The 24,070-nt window shown below is 39.1% G+C and overlaps 1 protein-coding gene across 1 annotated transcript; it reads right to left on the bottom strand.

Annotated features, from left to right (window-relative positions):
- Window positions 1-692: 692 nt before the first annotated feature.
- On the bottom strand, window positions 693-5,755 carry LOC143583711 (UDP-D-apiose/UDP-D-xylose synthase 2). The gene is made up of 8 exons (XM_077065941.1): window positions 5,486-5,755; window positions 3,524-3,616; window positions 3,320-3,427; window positions 2,779-2,893; window positions 2,556-2,689; window positions 2,362-2,463; window positions 2,042-2,270; window positions 693-1,081 (listed from the first exon to the last, which is right to left on the bottom strand). Exons 1-8 carry the CDS (start codon window positions 5,747-5,749, stop codon window positions 969-971), a joined length of 1,158 nt encoding a protein of 385 aa, XP_076922056.1. The 5' UTR covers window positions 5,750-5,755; the 3' UTR covers window positions 693-968.
- Window positions 5,756-24,070: the final 18,315 nt, after the last annotated feature.

Here is a 24,070-nt window from a genome sequence, read left to right as displayed (position 1 = left end):
GAATTTAGTTGTACTGTATTTTACTATAAAATGCGAGTGGGAGTTATGAAAAGAAAACTTCAAGTTGTTACCATCGTTCGAAGATGATATGGAGATCGCGTTGGACCAAAATAACACTACACGTTGTGGTTTACAATCAAAAAGTTTTCGGTTAAAAGCACAAAGTAAGGATCGTATTTTTATGAAAACTTTAGATCGAATCACATAACCAAGTTTTTCCGAAACGACAAACAGTAGCAGATGAATTCGGTGGGCCGCAAGTCCATTTTACTAAATTTACAATTTAACGGTTTAAACCAAAAAACCAAATTTTGTATTAAAAAGAACAATGTTTTTAAAAAAAATTATAAATAATAAAGATTAAACCGAACCGGATTCCAAATTCCAAACTGAACCGCTAAGGCTTTTGGAAATGACAAATCGAACCAGGCGAGTTGAGTGGGTTGGCTGGCAAACCGGTCCGTTTAACTGATTTTAACGTTTTTAATTTTACAGTTTGAACCAATTTTTTTCGTAAGCATTTCGTTTATTAATATATTTATAATGATAAAGTTAAGCTATTGATTTGAAGTTCCAAACAAAATCATTGAAAACAAAACGCGAAAAACGAACTGTTCAGATCTCAAACTGGCTTACTTGTATCGACTCAAACGATATAAACAAATGGCTGTAAGTCTGTAACATCCAGACCAAGATCAAATAAATAATAAATTATAATATCACAATGTCTAGACAAAAAAAATGAAAAGAATACAACACACTCGAAGACTCGAAAAACACACAAATCAAAAGAACCGGATTATTATGTTACACAAGCGGAGTTCCTACTAGACGTTAGAAGTATTAGCAACTACTCTTGACATAGAAAAACGGATATCATCGTCTATATATGACATCATTCCAACATTAAGATCTTTGAAAAAGAATAATATCATCTACACGAAAACCAGCATCCTTACTGTGTGCTTTTAATTTGCTGATGGCTTTGCGATTGCTTGCTTGATAGCTTCGGCGTATGTCCTGTGTTGGTATGTAAGTGTCGATTCCAGTAAGTCCCAAAGTGATGTCTTTGGATTCCAACCTGTCGTTAATACAAAATAACTTCATATGAGTATAACTTCATATTAATGTTCCAATGTTTGCAGATATTATCATTATAACTTCACATAGGTATGATTACTTCATATGAAGCTTGTAAATGAACTGAACGTTCGGTGAATTGTTTGGAGGAAAGTTCGTTTATGTAATAAACAAACATGAACAGAATTTTTTGTTCATTTAGTTAAATTAATAAACATGAACATGTCTCGTTTGTTCATTTATGCCAATAAACGTTTGTTTATGTTCGCTCATTTAAATTCGTTTTTGTAATTTACATATTCATTTAAATTTTTTAGGACCACTACAATATAGTATAGTTATATAAAAGTAAAATATCACACGTTACAATTTAGTCTAGTTTTTTTAATTTTTAGGCTCGACAGATTGATGTAAACATTTACTATAAATTGTTGTTTGCTCAATTATGTTGGGTTATATTCATTCGTTTATGTTCAGTTATTTCCGTTCGTTTATATTATTAATGAACGAACACAAACACGAAAACCCCATTCATTTAATTGTCCGTGTTCGATTGTTCATTTTGGAAAAAGTTAAAACGAACAAACACAAATATGCTCTGTTCGTGTTCATTCGGTGCATTTAAGTACCTTTACGGATTTACATACATTTAATTTTTAGGACCGTTACAATTTAGTATAGCTATATGAAATTAAAATATCACATGTTACAATTTAGTCTAGTTTTTTTTTTAATTTTTAGGCCCAAAAGATTGATGTAAACATTTATTTTTAATTGGTGTTTGCTCAATTATTTCCGTTCGTTTATGTCCGTTTAAATTCACAAATTATTAACGAACGAGCACACACACGAAAACACCATTCATTTAAGTGTCCATATCCGTGTTCATTCGATATGTTTACAAAACCTATTTCATATTTATATTCTAGTCTTTGCAGATGTTAGAAAAGCATAACAGTACCTAATTGTTTGTTTACGATGGTCATATCTGGAATTCGCTTATCACTGTCATCATAACCTTCTCCATAAAACTCTTTGGAGCTCACATCAATGGTGGGACTCTCTATTGCAGCTTCTCCACTTACTTTCGAGTACACCTCGGTCATCATTTCAGCAAGTTGTCTCACTGTAACTTCATTGTTCGGGTTGCCTACATTGAAGATATGACCACTAGCTCGGGCTGGGTTTTCCTGATCAGATAAAACAGTTACAACTTTACAATCACTTGCCAAAAAACAATATTTTACATATGTTAAAAGAAAAAAAAAATATTAAACATACAATCATCAAAAGAACAGCTTCGATAGCATCCTTGATGTAAATGAAGGTTCTTTGTGATTCACCACCGTCCACGAGCTTCAATGGCTCCCGTCTCAGGAGATTCTGAGTGAAAAAAAAAAGCAAATACTATTAGTAATAAATTATATTTTTGGGAAATTTAAAGTGAAAGATATTATCATATTATATAAACTAACATTGCTAAAGCAGGCAAGAACTCTTGGAACACCTTCACTGGGACCGTCAATCCCGGGAATAAAGTCCATTCTCGGGCCGATCCAATTGAAAGGTCTTACTATGGTGAACTCAAGACCGTTCTCTGCACCCTCGGCTATTGTGGGAAAACAAAAAAGAAAGTGAGTGGGAATATGATATCTAGAACTTGATTATAATAACATAATGTGGCTTGAATTTGCTAACCGTAAATTAGCCTCTCTATCAACTGTTTAGCACATGCATATGACCATCTTTGTTTCTCAACGGAGCCAAAGATGCATGGGGAAGTATCTTCCTTCAGAACGTAGTAAGCAGGATCCTGTAGATTAAGGTGTTCATAAATATGGAGATAATAAATAGATGTAATCGAAATATTTAATCAACACGAATCGATAATCACTAACTACTAACTAGATATTATAGCAAGCACTAGCTTCAATCATCAGCTCAGCAAAATGTCAATTTAGCTCACTAATCATGAATCATATATTTTAATTTTCAAGCATAGTCATGGAAATATGTGTCTGGGTGTCGGGCCCAGCATATCATAGAATAAGCGGAGAGTGCTCCTATTTAACCTTTTTGGTAAGTTAAGCTTAATAATCATTACTTAAATAGATTAACGGTGATCATTTCGCTTTTTTACAACACGAATTTGGTAGAAAACAAGTAATTTGAAGAACAATAAAATAAACAACACATAAATCACTGTATCAAATGGACAGCCATCATATACAAAACTTACCTGACGTAAGGGACTATCTTTGGGAAGAAAACTACCGATCGTTTTCCCATATACTTCACAAGTGGAGAAGTGAATGAGCCTCTTGTTGTTCTCTGAGCAGTACTTAACCTATAATCAATAATAACATAAATCAAAAAATTATTTGTTTGATTAAAAATTATACAATGACAAGTTACAGCAATGTAAACAAAATGTGATACTTACCACAGGAAGTGCATCAATGAAATTGCTGTATATTGTGTCAAGAGGGCGCGTGTTGTAATCTGCTGGAGTGCAAATAGCCGCCAGATTTATAGTCTAAATACAAACACAGACAAAAATTAGTCAATCACTCCAAATGGATCTCCTTGCACGGAAACAGAATCACACAATACAGCATTCTCAATATATTAACGAACTTAAGCATGTTACTGACTACTAAAACATCACTATTCATGTTCAGATGGCAGGAAGATTGAATTAACAGTATACGTAAACTAAAACAGCAAATTTGGAAGGAATGATGAACGAATTACATCATCGACTATCTTACATTGTAATCCTATAATAGAATGAATCCGACTAGTAGGGGTGCAAATGAACCGAGCCGAGCCCGAGCTTGACTATGCTCTTTTAACTTACAAAGAGCTCGAGCTCCACTCGTTTCAATCTCTAATTCTAAAGCTCGAGCTCGGCTCGTGAATAGTTTTTGAAGCTCAAGCTCGGCTCGGGCTCGCTCGTTTACTATTTCCTAATTACTTTTAATATGTTTATACTTATTTTTAAAGATTTTTTTTCAATTGTAATTTTATGTATAACCCAATGTATATTATTTAGTTATTTTCATAATATTATATAGATTAAATAATAATTCTTAAAATATATATATATATAAAATTATATTATTGACAGCCTCAATAGGCTCGCGAGCTGGCTTGAGCTTGATAAGTGAAACTTAGGCTCGCTCGGGCTCATTACTTAAACGAGCTTAGTTTTAGGCTCGAGCTCTTTTTCAAGCCGATCTCGGGCAGTTCGGCTCGTTTGCACCCATAAATCCGAGTAACTAGACGGAGTTAATACCTAGTAGTGATTACTCAGCAAGTAATAATAATAATAACTAATAATAATAACATAATTTATAATTTTAATATATATATATATATAAATTATGTTTTATTTTTTAAAGTCAAAATCAGCTCAAATTGACCGCCTTTAATCGAATCCGAGTAACCATACAGAGTTAATACTTTGTAGTGATTAAATAGTAATACTGATAATTAATAATAATAATTATAATAACTGTACCAGATCGGAGCACTTAGTGAGTCCTTTGAGACACGAATCGATTTTTAATATTATATAAATATAAATTATGTTTTCTTTTAAAAACAAAATCGGCTCAAGTTGACCGAGTAGATCTAATTGTGACAGCAAAGGTTGACCGCCGTTAATCAAATCCTATTAACTACACGGAGTAATAATAATAATAATAATAATCATAATAATAATAATAGTAATACCTTGTAGTGATTACTCAGTAAGTAGTAGTAATAATAATAATAATAATAATAATAATAATAATACCTTGTAGTGATTACTCAGTAAGCAGTAGTAATAATAATTAATAATAATAATAATAAATAATAATAATAATTCTCTTCAGATACTAACAAACTTAATAACGAACGAATTACTGTATTACTGTAATCCTATAACAGATAATAATAATAATAATAATAATAATAATAATAATAATAAATAATTCTCTTCAGATACTAACAAACTTAATAACGAACGAATTACTGTATTACTGTAATCCTATAACAGATAATAATAATAATAATAATAATAATAATAATAATAATAATAAAAATAAATAATTCTCTTCAGATACTAACAAACTTAATAACGAACGAATTACTGTATTACTGTAATCCTATAACAATAATAATAATAATAATAAATAATTCTCTTCAGATACTAACAAACTTAATAACGAACGAATTACTGTATTACTGTAATCCTATAACAGATAATAATAATAATAATAATAGTAATAATAATAATAATAATAATAATAATCTTCAGATACTAACAAACTAAATAACGAACTGTATTACTGTAATCCTATAACAACAATAACAATAACAATAACAATAACAATAATAATAATAATAAGTGTAGTACCAGATCGGAGCACTTAATGAGTCCTTCTAACCGCGAATCATTCTTAATATTAATCCGGTGAAACTGAATCCGTCCGGTCCAAGGAGCCGAGTCCGGTTCAAGCAAGTGTTTGATCTTATCATTATAAACATCAACAGCTAACACCGTGTGAGGCGTATCGGACATCAACTTCTCGCACAAGTGCGAGCCGATGAATCCACCGGCGCCGATCATGCATATTGTTAACGGCGTTATCACGTTTCCGTCCAGATCTACTCGAGCCATTGGATTGGATGTGTACGGGAAGATCTTGAGGTGAAGGTATTTAACGTAGAAGATGAAGGTGGGGTCCAGCTGTGTGAAGTGGATTTTTGTCTACGCGCATGTGTATGGGTAGCGAGCAATGTTTTTATACTCGGTACGAACCGGGGTGTGACATTCGTCATTTTCGGTTTAACTTGTATTCGTTTTTGTGTGATAAACCTGACCCGTTTTATAAATCGGATTCTTTGATATTAATAAAGATAGTGGTTTTATGTTGTTTTGTTGCATTATTTGACTTATTTAACCAATCAAAACGCATGCAAGCCTTGAAATAAAACACATAATTAAACTTTGATCATTACCTTATATAAACAAGCCCATCTCTTCCATTCCAACTTTGTTCATTCATTTTCTTTTTCCTCTCAAAAAAAGATCATAACTCTTCACCCCTTCAAGGTTCTTACTAGTTTGATTCTTTCTTTAATTTTAATTTGTTGCATAGTAATTGAAGCTTGTTGTACAACATATATAATATGCACCGCTTGTTTTCTTGGGCTCCCACTTCTTCGGTCACAGTCTCCGGCTCGTGTACAAACCCCTTTGCCAATAGTGGCGAACGAGCCCCTGTGTAACATCCCCAAAAATTTCGATCCAAATTTGACAAATTAGTAAAGTTGAAGGATCAAAATTATTCTAAAAAAATAAGTAATGAGAAAATTTAAATAAAGAAAATAAATCATTTGATAAGGAAATAAAAATATTCCATAAATAAAGTTATCTTATGTTAAGGATATAGAATAAGAAAATTTCATCCCACATTGATAGATGTAAAAAGTGGAAGATTTTCACATGGGTATAAATAAGGAAAATGGAATCCATCCCACATAGAAAGTGGTAAAGATTTGGAAGCCCTTTATAAAGAGATAAAATTCTGTAGTAATATTCTTTTATGCCTAGCATGCACCCAGTGGTCCTAGCAGAGGGTGTGAAGCACCCGACGCGCACGGGCTCGGGCGAAGGGCGTTGGGCGATTGGCGCACTTTGCACTTCGCACGTTCGCATCGCCGCGAGCCACTTGAGATCCGCCTTAGTTTTTTTGGACAATGGGAGTTAAACCCAGAAGTAACAAGCTACCAAAAGACAAATGACTAAAAGTGAAAATTTGAGTTCAGGGACCCATCGCGCTACGCGATGAGCGCAGAACACATGTCATCGCGTATCGCGATGAACCTTGATGAGTCAGCGGATACGTGTCAGCACTGAGTATGGCGGAGTATTTTGGCGGCGCCGCGATACGCGATGGGGTTGAGAAAACCCATCGCGTATTGCGATGGGATGCGAGATCAGCCTATAAAAGGGGGGCTAAGGCTCATTCATCCCTCACACCAAACAACTTTCTCTCTCTAGAATTACTCTCTCTACCTCGGTTTCTGTGCACCGACCCAACAATCGTCACCTAGTAATTCGTGCCGTACACCGACGATACCTCGAAGTACGTGCCACCCAAAAATAAACCAACAATCTATCTCGAAGTACGTGCACGACACGACGACCACAATATGTCGCCTCGTTTTGTGTGCCGAGTATCGTAGTGCGTGCCAAGCTCTGAGGTTCCGAGAGTCAAAGCTCTAGAACGCGATAGAGTGGAATTGTTGCTCGATCAATCTTAATAATAGAACTTCGAATACCCACGTAAGGTAGAGGTTCTGTCTAAGTCATTATTTTATTATTATATTATATGGCTTAGACCATAGTCAAGGGTATAGCCCAAGCCTTGATCGTAATTATGTTTACATAAGCTTTAAACATACAAAGGATTATAGTAATGTTTCTTTGCAATTAAGAAACACGTAATCTTTCATTCATAAGGATATAGTCAGAATATAGTTTCTTCATGATTAAGAAACGTAGCATTTTATATATAAGGAATATAGCTAAAACATTGTTTCTTTATAATTAAGAAACATAATATTTTTCATACAAAGGTAGCAGTCAATGAATGTTTCTTCTTGAAGAAGAAACAGATTATAGATGTTTCTTTATGAAGAAGAAACTCAACATATGATTAGTCAATAAACATAAAGACTACAGGTCTAAATATTTTATTCAAAGAAATGATCAATCAAGTTTTAAAGCTATCAAAATTAGGGGTGTTCAAAACCGGATATCCGGAGTTTCGGATATCCGAATTTCGGATATTCGAAAATTTCGGATAGTCAATTTCGATATCCGAATCCGTATCCGAAATTTCGGATATCCGAACTTTGGATACCGAAATTTCGGATCGGATTCGGATTATCCGTTCGGGTACTCGAATTCTTAAAAATAAATAATAAAAAATATATGTATATAAAAAGCGGACAATAATTTTAATACATATACAATCAAAATCAGTTTAGATTAACAGATCTTGGTGCTGCAAAAAAAAAAATACAAAAATAATTTTAATGAGTTACTCTTTGCCACAAACAAGGGATCTTGGATCTTGAAGCTTTCATATTCAGTGACGTTTGATTGTTTGAAGAAGGTTCTCAAAGAATCTGCCATTAACAGAAACAATGGAGTACGGTAGCGAGATGCAGCGGCGAGTGTCTATAACTACGGGGGACAGTCAATATAGCAGGCTTGCAGCGGCGGATGCGAGGCGACCTCCGGCGATAGCGGCGTCGATAGCGACAGTCTAACAGGGAAAGTTGAAGGCTTGTAAATTTAACGACGAGAGGCGATTTGACGGCGAGAGGCAGATTTGAAATTAGACGCGTGGGATCTGATAAAGTTTGGATTTTAGGGTTCCAAGATTATACATAAATATAAAAATAATTAAAAAGTTTATTAAATTTAATATTTTGGATAGTTCTGATATCCGAACTATCCGAAAATTCTCAAAATTGCTATCAGAATCCGAATCCGAATTTTCGGATATCCGGGATTTGAATATCCGAAATTTCGGATATCCGAATTTTCTGATAATTCGGATTCCGATTTCCGGATAATTCGGATACGGATACGGATTCGGATGTTTTTGAACACCCCTAATCAAAACTAGACTAAAGGTCTATAGCCGGATCAAAAGATATTTATATACCTATTTTATTATAGGTCAATCAATCAATCAGTCAGTCAATCAATAATTCATTCACAGTCAAGGTTTCAAACGAGATCACCATATCATTCAGAATAGACAATCACAGATGAATACGTTAACCTTTTCAATCAATCAAAACATATTTATACTTGATAAGATGAACGGATGTTTGTCTTAACGAGTCAATCAATGTTTACATGAAATTATGTGATCTTTAAAACGTTATACTACAATATAGACAATAAAAGCAACTCAGACCGAGTACACATGTGTCTGGATCCAAACATAACTGTCCAGCCCATCAATCAATGGCCGGGGTGGCCGCGGGCTAACGGTCAAACTAGTTCTCCTTGCAGGGGCTATACGCATATAGCTCGGGAGAACAATTGTGTGTGTGTAGGGGAGTGGTACAAAGCCCAGATGTGGACGTGCATCTGCTGAGTGTACAGAAAACTATAATTGTATTGTAATGGTATTCAAATATTTTATAGAGTCATACGTGTTCACCAGCATATAGTTGACGTATTTTTCCCCACATTTCAGGGAAAAAGATTAGCACAGTTAGCAAGATATTATAAACATTCATGGAGATAGATGCTCGCAAGGTAAAGATGGTTCAGTTTTAAATTATTACAACAAGATTTAAACATGATTAATAAATACAACACTTGGGTAATTATTATCCAAGAAGTATTCAAATAAATTAATATTTTATTCAACCAAAGTCTTCCGCTAAAATAAACCATAAACTCTGATGTATTTACAAAACATGTACCAACTTGTGGTCACACGCCTAGGCCCTAAACCGGGGTGTGGCACCCTGGGTGGCGTCAAGGCATAATTATTAATCTGATTGTTTCGTAGTGTCATAAGATATTCTCTAAAGCTTTCCCATGACCCGTTCAAAATATTGCTACTACGGCCAAAGGGGTATGTTCACCGTCAGCCCCAAAAAACTGAGTATGGGGCTATTCACCAAATCTAACCATATTTTCGGTCCTGGAGACTTCCATCGAATATTTTACGACCCTACAAAAGAATCAGATCAATTTAATGTTCCTAGAGCTTTCCCGTGGCCCGTTCGAAATTTTGCTACTACGACCAAAGGGGTATGTTCACCGTTAGCCCGAAAAAACTGAGTATGGGGCTATTCACCCAATCTGACCATATTTTCAGTCCTGAAGACATCCATCGAATATTTTAAGACCCTACGAAAGAATCGGATCAATTTAACGTCCTTAGAGCTTTCCCGTGGCCTGTTCGAAATTTTGCTACTACGGCCAAAGAGGTATGTTCATCGTCAGCCCGAAAAAACTGAGTATGGGGCTATTCAACGAATCTGACCATATTTTCGGTCCTGAAGACTTCCATCTAATAGTTTACGAACCTATGAAAGAATTTGATTAATTTGATCTCCCTAGAGCTTTTCCGTGACTCGTTCAAAATTTTGCTACTACGGCCAAATGCGTATGTTCGCCGTCAGCCTGAAAAAACTGAGTATGGGCAATTCACCGAATCTGACCATATTTTTGGTCCTGAAGACTTCCATCAAATATTTTACGACCCTAAGAAAGAATCGAATCAATTTGATGTCCCTAAAGCTTTCCCGTGGCTCGTTTAAAATTTTGCTACTACGACCAAAGGGGTATGTTCACCGTCAGCCCGTAAAAACTGAGTATGGGGCTATTCACTGAATCTGACCATATTTTCGGTCCTAGAGACTTCCATCGACTATTTTACGACCCTACGAAAGAATCGGATCAATTTTATGTCCCTAGAGCTTTCCCGTGGCATGTTCGAAATTTTGCTACTACGACCAAAGAGGTATGTACACCGTCAGTCCAAAAAAACTTTGTGTAGGGCTATTCACCGAATCTGACGATATTTTTGGTCCTAGAGACATCCATCGAATATTTTAGGACCCTACGAAAGAATCAGATCAATTTGACGTCCCTAGAGCTTTCCCGTGGCCCGTTCGAAATTCTGCTACTACGGCCAAAGGGGTATGTTAACCGTCAGCCCGAAAAAACTGAGTATGGTCTATCCACCGAATCTGACCATATTTTGGGTCCTGAAGACTTCCATCGAATAATTTACGACCCTATGAAAGAATCGGATCAATTTGATGTTCCTAGAGCTTTTCCGTGACCCGTTCAAAATTTTTCTACTACGGCCAAAAGCGTATGTTCACTATCAGCCTGAAAAAACTGAGTATGGGTCTATTCACCAAATCTGACCATATTTTTGGTCCTAGAGACACCCATCGAATATTTTACGACCCTATGAAAGAATCGGATCAATTTGATGTCCCCAGAGCTTTCCCGTGGCCCGTTCGATATTTTGCTACTACGACCAAAGGGGTATGTTCAACGTCAGCCCGAAAAAAGTGAGTATAGGGCTATTCACCAAAACTGACCATATTTTTGGTTCTGGAGACTTCCATCGAGTATTTTACGACCATACGAAATAATCGTATCAATTTGATATCTCTAGAGCTTTACCGTGGCCCGTTCGAATTTTTGCTACTACGGCTAAAAGGGGTATGTTCCCTTTCAGCCCGAAAAAACTGAGTATGGGGCTATTCACCGAATCTGACCACATTTTCAGTCCTGGAGACATCCATCTAATATTTTACGACCCTACGAAAGAATCGGATCAATTTGACGTCCTTAGAGCTTTCCCCTGGCCCGTGCGAAATTTTGCTACTCTGGCCAAAGGGGTATGTTCACCGTCAGCCCGAAAAAATGAGTATGGGGCTATTCACCGAATCTGACCATATTTTCGGTCCTGGAGACTTCCATCAAATATTTTACAACCCTAAGAAAGATTCAAATCAATTTGATGTCCCTAAAGCTTTCCCGTGGCCCGTTCGAAATTTTGCTACTACGGCCAAAGGGGTATGTTCACCATCAGGGCGAAAAAACTGAGTATGAGGCTATTCACCGAATCTGAGCATATTTTCGGTCCTGGAGACTTCCATCGACTATTTTACGACCCTACGAAAGAATCGGATCAATTTGATGTCCCTAAAGCTTTTCCATGGCCCTTTCGAAATTTTACAACTACGACCAAAGAGGTATATCCACCATCAGTCCGAAAAAACTAAGTATGGGGCTATTCACCGAATCTGTCACACCCCGGCTTAGGGCCTAGGCGTATGACCAATAGTTGGTACCTGTTTTGTAAATACATCAGAGTTGCGGGTTATTTTAGCGGAAGACTTTGGTTGAATAGAATATTAATTTATTTGAAAACTTCTCGGATAATAAATATCCAGGGTTTGATTTATAAAGCTTGTTGAAATACCGTTTGTAATATTTTAATAATTAAAAGTTGAGCCATCATTACCTTGCGAGCATCTAACTCCATGAATGTCTTGCTACCTGTACTAATCTGTATTCCCTGAAATGTGGGGAAAAATACGTCAGCTATATGCTGGTGAACACGTATGACTCTATAAAACATTTGAATGACATTATAATACAAACATAGTTTTCTTGACAATCTCAGCGGAAGCATTTCTACTTCCGGTATATGTACCACTGTCCTACACACACAACGGTATTCCCCGAGCCAAACGGCCCTGATCTGAGAACTGGTCGTGACCGTTTAAGCTCATGGCTTCATTTGCCTTTGATTGATTGATTGAGCTTTAAAAGTTATGTTTGGATCCATACACATGCGTATTCGGTCTGAGTTGATTTTATTCTCTTTGTATTATAATGTTTTAGAGATTGCATGATCTCATGTAAGCATTGATTGACTCGTTAAGACAAACACCCGTTCGTCTTATTGAGTATAATATGTTTTGACTGATTGAAAAGGTTAACGTATTCACGTTATAAAAGGTTTGAACGTATTCACCTGTGATTGACTGTTCTGAATGATATGGTGATCTCGTTTGAAACCTTGACTGTGAATGATTGACTGATTGATTGATTGACCTATAATAAAATAGGTATATAAATATCCAGATCGTCTCTTGATCCGGCTATAGACCTTTAGTCTGGTTTAAATAGCTTTAAACCTTGATTGATCATTTGTTTGAATAAAATATTTAGACCCATAGTCTTTCTGTTTATTTACCAAAGCATATGATGAGCTTCTTCTTCAAGAAGAAACATTTATAATTTGTTTCTTCTTTAAGAAGAAACATTTATAATTTGTTTCTTCTTCAAGAAGAAACATTCATTGACTGCTATGCATGTAAAATCTTATGTTTCTTACACATGAAGAAACAATGTTTTAACTATATTCTTTGTATACGAATGCTATGTTTCTTAATCGTGAAGAAACTATATTTCCTTATGAATGTAAAACTGATGTTTCTTAGTTGTAAAGAAACACTATTATAATCCTTTGTATGTTCAAAGCTTATGTAAACATAATTATGATCAAGGTTTAGGCTATACCCCTGACTATGGTCCAAGCCATATAATAATAATACCATAATGACTTAGGTCAGAACCCTTACCTTACACGGGTATTCGAAGTTAGATACCTAAGTTCGTACGAGCATTATTTCTACTCTATGTCGTGTACTGGTGCTTAGATTGTCAGAACTTCGAGGCTTAACACGAACTTAGAGGTTGGCACGCAAAACGAGGCAACATATGGTGGCCGTCGTGTTGTGCACGTACTTCGAGATAGATTGTCGGGTTATTTTCGGGTGGCACACACTTCAAGAAACACGTCGAGTATTTGCACGGATTACGAGGTAATGATTGTCGGGTCGGCATTGAAACCGAGGTAGTGAGAGAGTAATTTTAGAGAGAGAATCTAGAGAGATAGTGGAGAGGTGTGTGGGGAATGGGTCGTGGCCTCCCCTTTTATAGCTGATTTTGGACTCCATCGCGATACGCGATGGAGTCTTCCATGTGGCCATCGCGTAGCGCGATGCCACCACTTATGCATGACTGCCATGTGGCCTGCCACGTGTCCTACCCTGCTGCCACGTGTCACCTGAGTGTGACACGTGTCCCTGAGTCATCACGGTCCATCGCGATCGCGATGGCCGTCTTCTTGGACTCATCGCGTAGCGCGATGGGTGATTGTATATTATTTTTCACTTTTAGTCCCTTGTCTTTGATAGCTTGTCATTTCTAGTCTGATTCTCGTTGACCAAAAATACTATGGCGGCTCTCAAGCGGCTCGTGGCGATGCGAGCGTGCGAAGTGCAAAGTGCGCCATCAAAGCGCCACATTGCGCCCATCGCCCAACGCTCTTCGCCCGAGCCCGAGCGCGTGCGCGTCGGGTGCTTCGCACCCTCCGCTAGGACCACTGGGTGCATACTAGGCATATAAGAATATTATAATGGAAAACCTCTTCCTTATAAAGAGCTTCCACTTCTTTACCACTTTCCATGTGGGATGAGTTTTAACTTCCTTATTTATGCCCATGTGGAATGCTTCCACTTTCTTATATATTTCAATGTGGGATGGAATTTCCTAATTCCATATCTTTAACATTAGATATTTTATTTCTTTATAGAATGATCTTGTTTAAATTTTCCAACACTTATTTTAGGTAATAATTTTGATCCTTCAACTTTTACTTAGTTGTCAACTTTGGATCGAAATTTTGGGGATGTTATAGAATCTGATCGTATTTTCGATCTCGGAGACTTCCATCGAATATTTTACGACCCTACGAAAGAATCGGATCAATTTGATGTCCATAGCGCTTTCCCGTGGCCCGTTCGAAATTTTGCTACTACGGTCAAAGGAATATGTTTACCGTCAGCCCAAAAATCTGAGTATGGGGATATTCACCGAATCTAACCATATTTTCGGTCCTGGAGACATCCATCGAATATTTTACGACCCTACGAAAGAATAGGATCAATATGATGTCCCTAGAGCTTTCCCGTGGCCCGTTCGAAATTTTGCTAATACGACCAAAGAGGTATGTTCACCGTAAGCCCGAAAAACTGAGTATGGGGCTATTCACCGAATCTGACGATATTTTCGGTCCTGGAGACTTCCATAGAGTATTTTACGACCCTTCGTAAGAATCAGATCAATAGGATGTCCCTAGAGCTTTCTCGGGGCCCGTTCGAAATTTTGCTAATACGGCCAAAGGGGTATGTTCACCGTAAACCCGAAAAAACTGAGTATGGGGCTATTCACCGAATCTGACCATATTTTCCGTCCTGGACACTTCCATCGAATATTTTACGACCCTATGAAAGAATCGGATCAATTTGATGTCTCTAAAGCTTTCCCGTGGCCCGTTCGAAATTTTGCTACTACGGCCAAAAGGGATTGTTCACCTTCAGGCCGAAAAAACTGAGTATGGGGCTATTCACCGAATATGACCATATTTTCGGTCCTGGAGATTTCCATCGACTATTTTACGACCCTACGAAAGAATCAGATCAATTTGATGTCCCTAAAGCTTTCCCGTGGCTCTTTCGAAATTTTGCAACTATGACCAAAGAGGTATATCCACCGTTAGTGCGAAAAAACTGAGTATGGGACTATTCACCGAATCTGACCGTATTTTCAGTCCTGGAGACTTCCATCGAATATTTTACGACCCTACGAAAGAATCGAATCAATTTGATGTCCCTAGAGCTTTCCCGTGGCCCGTTCGAAAATTTGCTACTACGGCCAAGAGGTAGGTTCCGGTCAGCCCGAAAAAACTAAGTATGGGGCTATTCATCGAATCTGACCATATTTTCGGTCCTGGATACTTCCATCGAATATTTTACGACCCTACTAAAGAATCGTATCATATTTATATCCTAGAGTTTCCCGTGGCGCGTTCGAAATTTGGCTACGGTATGTTCATCGTCAGCTCGAAAAAACTGAGTATGGGGCTATTCACCGAATCTGATCATATTTTCAGTCCTGGAGACTTCCATCAACTATTTTACGACCCTACGAAAGAATCGGATCAATTTAATGTCCCTACAGCTTTCCCGTGGCCCTTTCGAAATTTTGCAACTACGACCAAAGAGGTATATCCACCGTCAGTCCGAAAAAACCGAGTATGGGGCTATTCACCGAATCTGACCGTATTTTCAGTCCTAGAGACTTCCCTCGAATATTTTACGACCCCACGAAAGAATCGAATCAATTTGATGTCCCTAGAGCTTTCCCGTGGCCCGTTCGAAATTTTGCTACTACGGCCAAGGGGTAGGTTCACCGTCAGACCGAAAAAACTAAGTATGGGGCTATTCACCGAATCTGACCATATTTTCGGTCCTGGAGACTTCCATCAACTATTTTACGACCCAACGAAAGAATCGGATCAATTTAATGTCCCTACAGCTTTCCCGTGGCCCTTTCGAAATTTTGCAACTACGACCAAAGAGATATATCCACCGTCAGTCCGAAAAAACCGAGTATGGGGCTATTCACCGAATCTGACCGTATTTTCGGTCCTGGAGACTTCCATCGAATAATTTACAACCCTACGAAAGAATCGACTCAATTTGATGTCCTTAGAGCTTTCCCGTGGCCCGTTCGAAATTTTGCTACTACGGCCAAGGGGTAGGTTCACCGTCAGCCCGAAAAAACTAAGTATGGGGCTATTCACCGAATCTGACCATATTTTCGGTCCTGGAGACTTCCATCGAATATTTTACGACCTTACGATAGAATCGTATCATATTTATGTCCCTAGATCTTTCCCGTGGCGCGTTCGAAATTTGGCTACGGTATGTTCATCGTCAGCCCGAAAAAACAGAGTATGGGGCTATTCACCAAATCTGACCATATTTTCGGTTCTGGAGACTTCCATCAACTATTTTACGACCCTAAGAAAGAATCGGATCAATTTAATGTCCCTACACCTTTCCCTTGGCCCATTCGAAATTTTGCAACTACGACCAAAGAGGTATATCCACCGTCAGTCCGAAAAAACTGAGTATGGGGCTATTCACCGAATCTGACCGTATTTTCAGTACTGGAGACTTCCATCAAATATTTTACGACCCTACAAAAGAATCAGATCAATTTGATGTCCCTAGAGCTTTTTCGTGGCTCGTTCGAAATTTTGCTACTACGGCCAATGGGGTAGGTTCACCGTCAGCCCGAAAAAACTAAGTATGGGGCTATTCAACGAATCTGACCATATTTTCGGTCCTGGAGACTTCCATCGAATATTTTACGACCCTACGAAAGAATCGTATCATATTTATGTCCCTAGAGCTTTCCCGTGGCGCGTTCGAAATTTGGCTACGGTATGTTCATCGTCAGCCCGAAAAAACTGAGTATGGGGCTATTCACCGAATCTGACCATATTTTCGGTCCTGGAGACTTCCGTCAACTATTTTACGACCCTACGAAAGAATCGGATCAATTTAATGTCCCTACAGCTTTCTCGTGACCCTTTCGAAATTTTGCAACTACGACCAAAGAGGTATATCCACCGTCAGCACGAAAAAACCGAGTATGGGGCTATTCACCGAATCTGACCGTATTTTCAGTCCTGGAGACTTCCATCGAATATTCTACGACCCTACGAAAGAATCAGATCAGATTGATGTCCCTAGAGCTTTCCCGTGGTCCGTTCGAAATTTTGCTACTACGTCCAAAGGGGTAGGTTCACCGTCCGCCCGAAAAAACTAAGTATGGGGCTATTCACCAAATCTGACCATATTTTCGGTCCTGGAGACTTCCATCAAATATTTTACGACCCTACAAAAGAATCGTATCATATTTACGTCCCTAGAGCTTTCCCGTGGCGCGTTCGAGATTTGGCTACGGTATGTTCATCGTCAGCCCGAAAAAACTGAGTATGAGGCTATTCACCGAATCTGACAATATTTTCGGTCCTGGAGACTTCCATCAACTATTTTACAACCCTAAGAAAGAATCGGATCAATTTAATGTCCCTACAGCTTTCCCGTGGTCCTTTCGAAATTTTGCAACTACGACCAAAGAGGTATATCCACCGTCAGTCCGAAAAAACCGAGTATGGGGCTATTCACCGAATCTGACCATATTTTTGGTCCTGGGGACTTCCATCGAGTATTTTACGACCCAACAAAAGAATCGGATCAATTTGATGTCCCTAAAGCTTTCCCGTGGCCCGTTCGAAATTTTGCTAATACGGCCAAAGGGGTATGTTCACCGTAAGCCCGAAAAAACTGAGTATGGGGCGATTCACCGAATCTGACCGTATTTTCGGTCCTGTAGACTTTCATCGAATATTTTACGACCCTTCGAAAGAATCGGATCAATTTAATGTCCCCACAGCTTTCCCGTGGCCCTTTCGAAATTTTGTAACTACGACCAAAGAGGTATATCCACCGTCAGTCCGAAAAAACTGAGTATGTGGCTATTCACCGAATCTGACCATATTTTCAGTCCCGGAGACTTCCATCGAGTACTTTTCGACCCTACGAAAGAATCAGATCAATTTGATGTCCCCATAGCTATCCCTTAGCTCTTTCGAAATGTTGCTAATACGGCCAAATGGGTATGTTTACCGTCAGCCCGAAAAAACTAAGTATGGGGGGGTGGCTATTCACCGGATCTGACAATATTTTCGGTCCTGGAGACATAAAACGAATATTTTACGACCCTAAAATAATCGGATCAATTTGATGTCTCTAGAGCTTTCCATTAGCCCGTTCGAAATTTTGATACTACGACCAATAGGGTTTGTTCACCGTCAAAAGAATCGGATCAATTTGATGTCCCTAGAGCTTTCCCGTGGCCCGTTCGAAATTTTTCTAATACGGCTAAAGGGTTATGTTCACCGTAAGCTCGAAAAAACTGAGTATGGGGCGATTCACCGAATCTGACCATATTTTTAGTCCTGGAGATTTCCATCAAGTATTTTACGACCCAACAAAAGAATCGGATCAATTTGATGTCCCTAGAACTTTCCCGTGGCCTGTTCGAAATTTTGCTACTACGACCAATAGGGTATGTTCACCGTCAGCCCAAAAAAACTGAGTATGGAGATATTCACCGAATCTGACCATATTTTTGGTCCTGGAGACTTCCATCGAGTATTTTACGACTCAACAAAAGAATCGGATCAATTTGATGTCCCTAGAGCTTTCCCGTGGCCCATTCGAAATTTTGCTAATACGGCCAAAGGGGTATGTTCACCGTAAGCCCGAAAAAACTGAGTATGGGGCGATTCACCGAATCCGACCATATTTTCGGTCCTGTAGACTTCCATCGACTATTTTACGACCCTACGAAAGAATTGAATCAATTTGATGTCACTAGAGCTTTCCCGGGGCCCGTTCGAAATTTTACTACTGCGGCCAAAGGGGTATGTTCACCGTCAGCACGAAAAAACTGAATATGGGGCTATTTACCGAATCTGTCCATATTTTCGGTCCTTGAAACAACCATCAAATATTCTACGACCCTACGAAAGAATCGGATCAATTTGATGTCCCTAGAGCTATCCCTTAGCCCGTTCGAAATTTTTCTACTACGACCAATAGGGTATGTTCACCGTCAGCCCGAAAAAACTTAGTATGGAGACATTCACCGAATCTGACCATATTTTTGGTTTTGAAAACTTCCACCGAGTATTTTTCGACCCAACAAAAGAATCGGATCAATTTGATGTCCCTAGAGCTTTCCCGTGGCCCGTTCGAAATTTTGCTAATAAGGCCAAGGGGTATGTTCACCGTAATCCCGAAAAAACTGAGTATAGGGCGATTCACCGAATCTGACCATATTTTCGGTCCTGTAGACTTCCATCGAATATTTTACGACCCTACGAAAGAATTGAATCAATTTGATGTCACTAGAGCTTTCCCGGGGCCCGTTCGAAATTTTACTACTGCGGCCAAAAGAGTATGTTCATCGTCAGCACGAAAAAACTGAATATGGGGCTATTCACCGAAACTGTCCATATTTTCGGTCCTTGAAACAACCATCGAATATTTTACGACCCTACGAAAGAATCGGATCAATTTGATGTCCCTAGAGCTATCCCTTAGCTCGTTCGAAATGTTGCTAATACGGCCAAATGGGTATGTTCACCGTTAGCCCAAAAAAACTGATTATGGGGCTATTCACCGAATCTAACCATATTTTCTGTCCTGGAGACTTCCATCGAGTACTTTTCGACCCTACGAAATAATCGGATCAATTTTATGTCCCCAGAGCTTTCCCGTGGCCCGTTCGTAATTTTACTACCGTGGCAAAAGGGGTATGCTCACCGTCAGCACGAAAAAACTGAGTATGGGGCTATCCCGAATCTGACCATATTTTCGGTCCTTGAGACAGCCATCAAATATTTTACGACCCTACGAAAGAATCGGATCAATTTGATGTCTCTAGAGCTATCCCTTAGCTCGTTCGAAATGTTGCTAATATGGCCAAATGGGTATGTTCACTGTCAGCCTAAAAAAACTGAGTATTGGGTTATTCACTGAATCTGACCATATTTTCGGTCCTTGAGACAACCATCGAATATTTTACGACCATACGAAAGAATAATATCAATTTGATGTCCCTAGAGCTATCTCGTAGCTCGTTCGAAATTTTGCTAATACGGCCAAATGGGTATGTTCACCGTCAGCCCGAAAAAACTGAGTATGGGGCTATTCACCGAATTTGACCATATTTCCGGTCCTGGAGACTTCCATCTATTATTTTACAACCCTACGAAAGAATCGAATCAATTTGATGTCCCTAGAGGTTTCCGTGGCCCGTTCGAAATTTTGCTACTACGGCCAATAGGGTATGTTCACCGTCTGCCCGAAAAAACTGGGTATGGGGCTAATTACCGAATCTGACCATATTTTAGGTCCTGGAGACATCCATCGAGTATATTACGACCCAACGAAAGAATCAGATCAATTTGATGTCCCTAGAGCTTTCCCGTGGCCTGTTCGAAATTTTGCTAATACGGCCAAAGGGGTATGTTCACTATAAGCCCGAAAAAACTGAGTATGGGGCGATTCACTGAATCTGACCATATTTCCGTTCCTGGCGACTTCCTTCAAATATTTTACGACCCTACGAAAGAATCGGATTAATTTGATGTCCCTAGAGCTATCCCGTAGATCGTTCGAAATTTTGCTAACACGGCCAAATGGATATGTTCACCGTCAACCCGAAAAATTGAGTATGGGGCTATTCACCGAAACTGGCCATATTTTCGTTCCTGGAGACTTCAATCGATATTTTACGACCCTACGAAAGAATTAGATCAATTTGATGTCTCTAGAGCCGTGGCCCGTTCGAAATTTAGCTATTACGGCCAAATGGGTATGTTCACCGTAAGCCCGAAAAAACTGAGTATGGGGCGATTCACCGAATCTGGCCATATTTTCGGTCCTTGAGACAACCATCGAATATTTTACGACCATACGAAAGAATCGGATCAATTTGATGTCCCTAGAGCTATCCCGTAGCTCGTTCCAAAATTTGCTAACACGGACAAATGGGTATGATCACCGTCATCCTAAATAAACTGAGTATGGGGCTATTCAACGAATCTGACCACATTTTCTGTCCTGGAGACTTCCATCGAGTACTTTTCGACCCTACGAAAGAATCGGATCAATTTGATGTCCCAGAGCTTTCCCGTGGCCCGTTCGTAATTTTACTATCGTGGAAAAAGGGGTATGTTCACCGTTAGAACGAAAAAACTGAGTATGAGGCTATTCACCGAATCTGACCATATTTTCGGTCCTTGAGACAACCATCGAATATTTATGACCCTACGAAAGAATCGAATCAATTTGATGTACCTTGAGCTATCCCGTAGCTCATTCGAAATTTTGCTAACACGGCCAAATGGGTATGTTCAACGTCAGCCCGAAAAAATTGAGTATGGGGCGATTCACCGAATCTGAAAATATTTTCGGTCCTAGTGACTTCCATCGAGTATTTTACGACTCTACGAAAATATCAGATCAATTTGATGTCCCCAGAGATTTCCCGTGGCCCGTTCAAAATTTAGCTAATACGGCCAAAGGGGTATGTTCACCGTAAGCCCGAAAAAACTGAGCATGGGGCTATTCACCGAATCTGACCATATTTTCCGTCCTGAAGACTTTAATCGAGTATTTTACGACCCTACGAAAGAATCTAATCAATTTGATGTCCCAAGAGCTTTCCCGTAGCCCGTTCGAAATTTTGCTACTACGACCAATTGGGTATGTTCACCGTCAGCCCGAAAAAACTGAGTATGGAGATATTCACCGAATCTGACCATAATTTTGGTCATGGAGACTTCCATCGAGTATTTTACGACCCATCAAAAGAATCGGATCAATTTGATGCCCCTAGAGCTTTCCCGTGGCCCGTTCGAAATATTTCTAATATAGCAAAAGGGGTATGTTCACCGTAAGCCAGAAAAAACTGAGTATGGGGCGATTCACCGAATCTGACCATATTTTCGGTCCTGTAGACTTCCATCGAATATTTTATGACACTACAGAAGAATCAGATCAATTTGATGTCCCCAGAGATTTCCCGTGGCCCGTTCGAAATTTAGCTAATACGGCCAAAGGGGTATGTTCACCGTAAGCCCGAAAAAACTGAGCATGGGGCTATTCACCGAATCTGACCATATTTTCGGTCCTGAAGACTTCAATAGAGTATTTTACGACCCTACGAAAGAATCTAATCAATTTGATTTCCCAAGAGCTTTCCCGTAGCCCGTTCGAAATTTTGCTACTACGACCAATTGGGTATGTTCACCGTCAGCCCGAAAAAACTGAGTATGGAGATATTCACCGAATCTGACCATATTTTTGGTCCTGGAGACTTCCATCGAGTATTTTACGACCCATCAAAAGAATCGGATCAATTTGATGCCCCTAGAGCTTTCCCGTGGCCCGTTCGAAATTTTTCTAATATAGCCAAAGGGGTATGTTCACCGTAAGCCCGAAAAAACTGAGTATGGGACTATTCATCGAATCTGACCATATTTTCGGTCCTTGAGACAACCATCGAATATTTTACGACCATACGAAAGAATCAGATCAATTTTATGTCCCTAGAGCTATCCCTTAACTCGGTCGAAATGTTGCTAATACGGCCAAATGGGTATGTTCACCGTCAGCCCATAAAAACTGAGTATGGGGCAATTCATCGAATCTGACCATATTTTCGGTCCTTGAGACAACCATCGAATATTTGACGACCCTATGAAAGAATCAGATCAATTTGATTTCCCTAGAGCTATCTCGTAGCTTGTTCGAAATTTTGCTAACACGGCCAAATGGGTATGTTCACCGTCAGCGCGAAGAAACTTAGTATGGGGCTATTAACCGAATCTGACCATATTTTCGGTCCTGGAGACTTCCATCGAGTATATTACGACCCAACGAAAGAATCAGATCAATTTGATGTCTCTAGAGCTTTCTCGTGGCCTGTTCGAAATTTTGCTAAACGGCCAAAGGGGTATGTTAACCATAAGCCCGAAAAAACTGAGTATGGGGCGATTCACCGAATCTGACCATATTTCCGTTCCTGGAGACTTCCACCAAATATTTTACGACCCCACGAAAAAATCGGATCAATTTGATGTCTCTAGAGCTATCCCGTAGCTCGTTCGAAATTTTGCTAACACGGCCAAATGGGTATGTTCACCGTCAGCACGAAAAACTTAGTATGGGGCTATTCACCGAATCTGACCATATTTTCGGGCCTGGAGACTTCCATCGAGTATTTTTTGACCCTACGAAAGAATCGAGTATTTTCCATCGAGTATTTTTCGGGCCTAGAGACTTCCATCGAGTATTTTCCCGTGGCCCGTTCGTAATTTTACTACTGCGGCAAAAGGGGTATGTTTACCGTCAGCATGAAAAAACTGATAATGGGGCTATTCATCGAATCTGACCATATATTCGGTCCTTGATACAACCATCGAATATTTTACGACCCTACGAAAGAATCGTATCAATTTGATGTCCCTAGAGCTATCTCTTAGCTCGTTCGAAATGTTGCTAATACGGCCAAATGGGTATGTTCACCGTCAGCCCGAAAAAACTGAGTATGGGGCTATTCACCGAATCTGACCATATTTTCGGTCCTTGAGACAACCATCGAATATTTTACGACCCTACGAAAGAATCGGATCAATTTGATGTCCCTAAAGCTATCCCGTAGCTCGTTCGAAATTTTGCTAACACGGCCAAATGGGTATGTTCACTGTCAGCACGATAAAACTTAGTATGTGGCTATTCACCAAATCTGACCATATTTTTTTGTCCTGGAGACTTCCATCGAGTAATTTTCGACCCTACGAAAGAATCGGATCAATTTGATGTCCCCAGAGCTTTCCCGTGGCCCGTTCCTAATTTTACTACTGCGGCC

The sequence above is a fragment of the Bidens hawaiensis genome, unplaced genomic scaffold (assembly GCF_021521415.1).
Source record: "Bidens hawaiensis isolate Kalapana, Puna unplaced genomic scaffold, B.hawaiensis_p1.1 tig00032493_1, whole genome shotgun sequence".
In the NCBI taxonomy this organism is placed as follows: Eukaryota; Viridiplantae; Streptophyta; class Magnoliopsida; order Asterales; family Asteraceae; genus Bidens; species Bidens hawaiensis.
The sequence above is the reverse complement of the archived record's forward strand: the minus strand, read 5'-3'. Positions and strand labels throughout refer to the sequence as shown.

Bases quoted from the DNA above. Each gene is read 5' to 3' on its own strand.
- LOC143583711 (XM_077065941.1), bottom strand. From the start codon at position 5,749: ATGGCTCGAGTAGATCTGGACGGAAACGTGATAACGCCGTTAACAATA. The intron at 2,464-2,555 runs GTTAGTTTATAT...TTTTTCACTCAG, and splicing joins TTCTTGCCTGCTTTAGCAAT to AATCTCCTGAGACGGGAGCC. The intron at 1,082-2,041 runs GTACTGTTATGC...TATTAACGACAG, and splicing joins CATCGTAAACAAACAATTAG to GTTGGAATCCAAAGACATCA.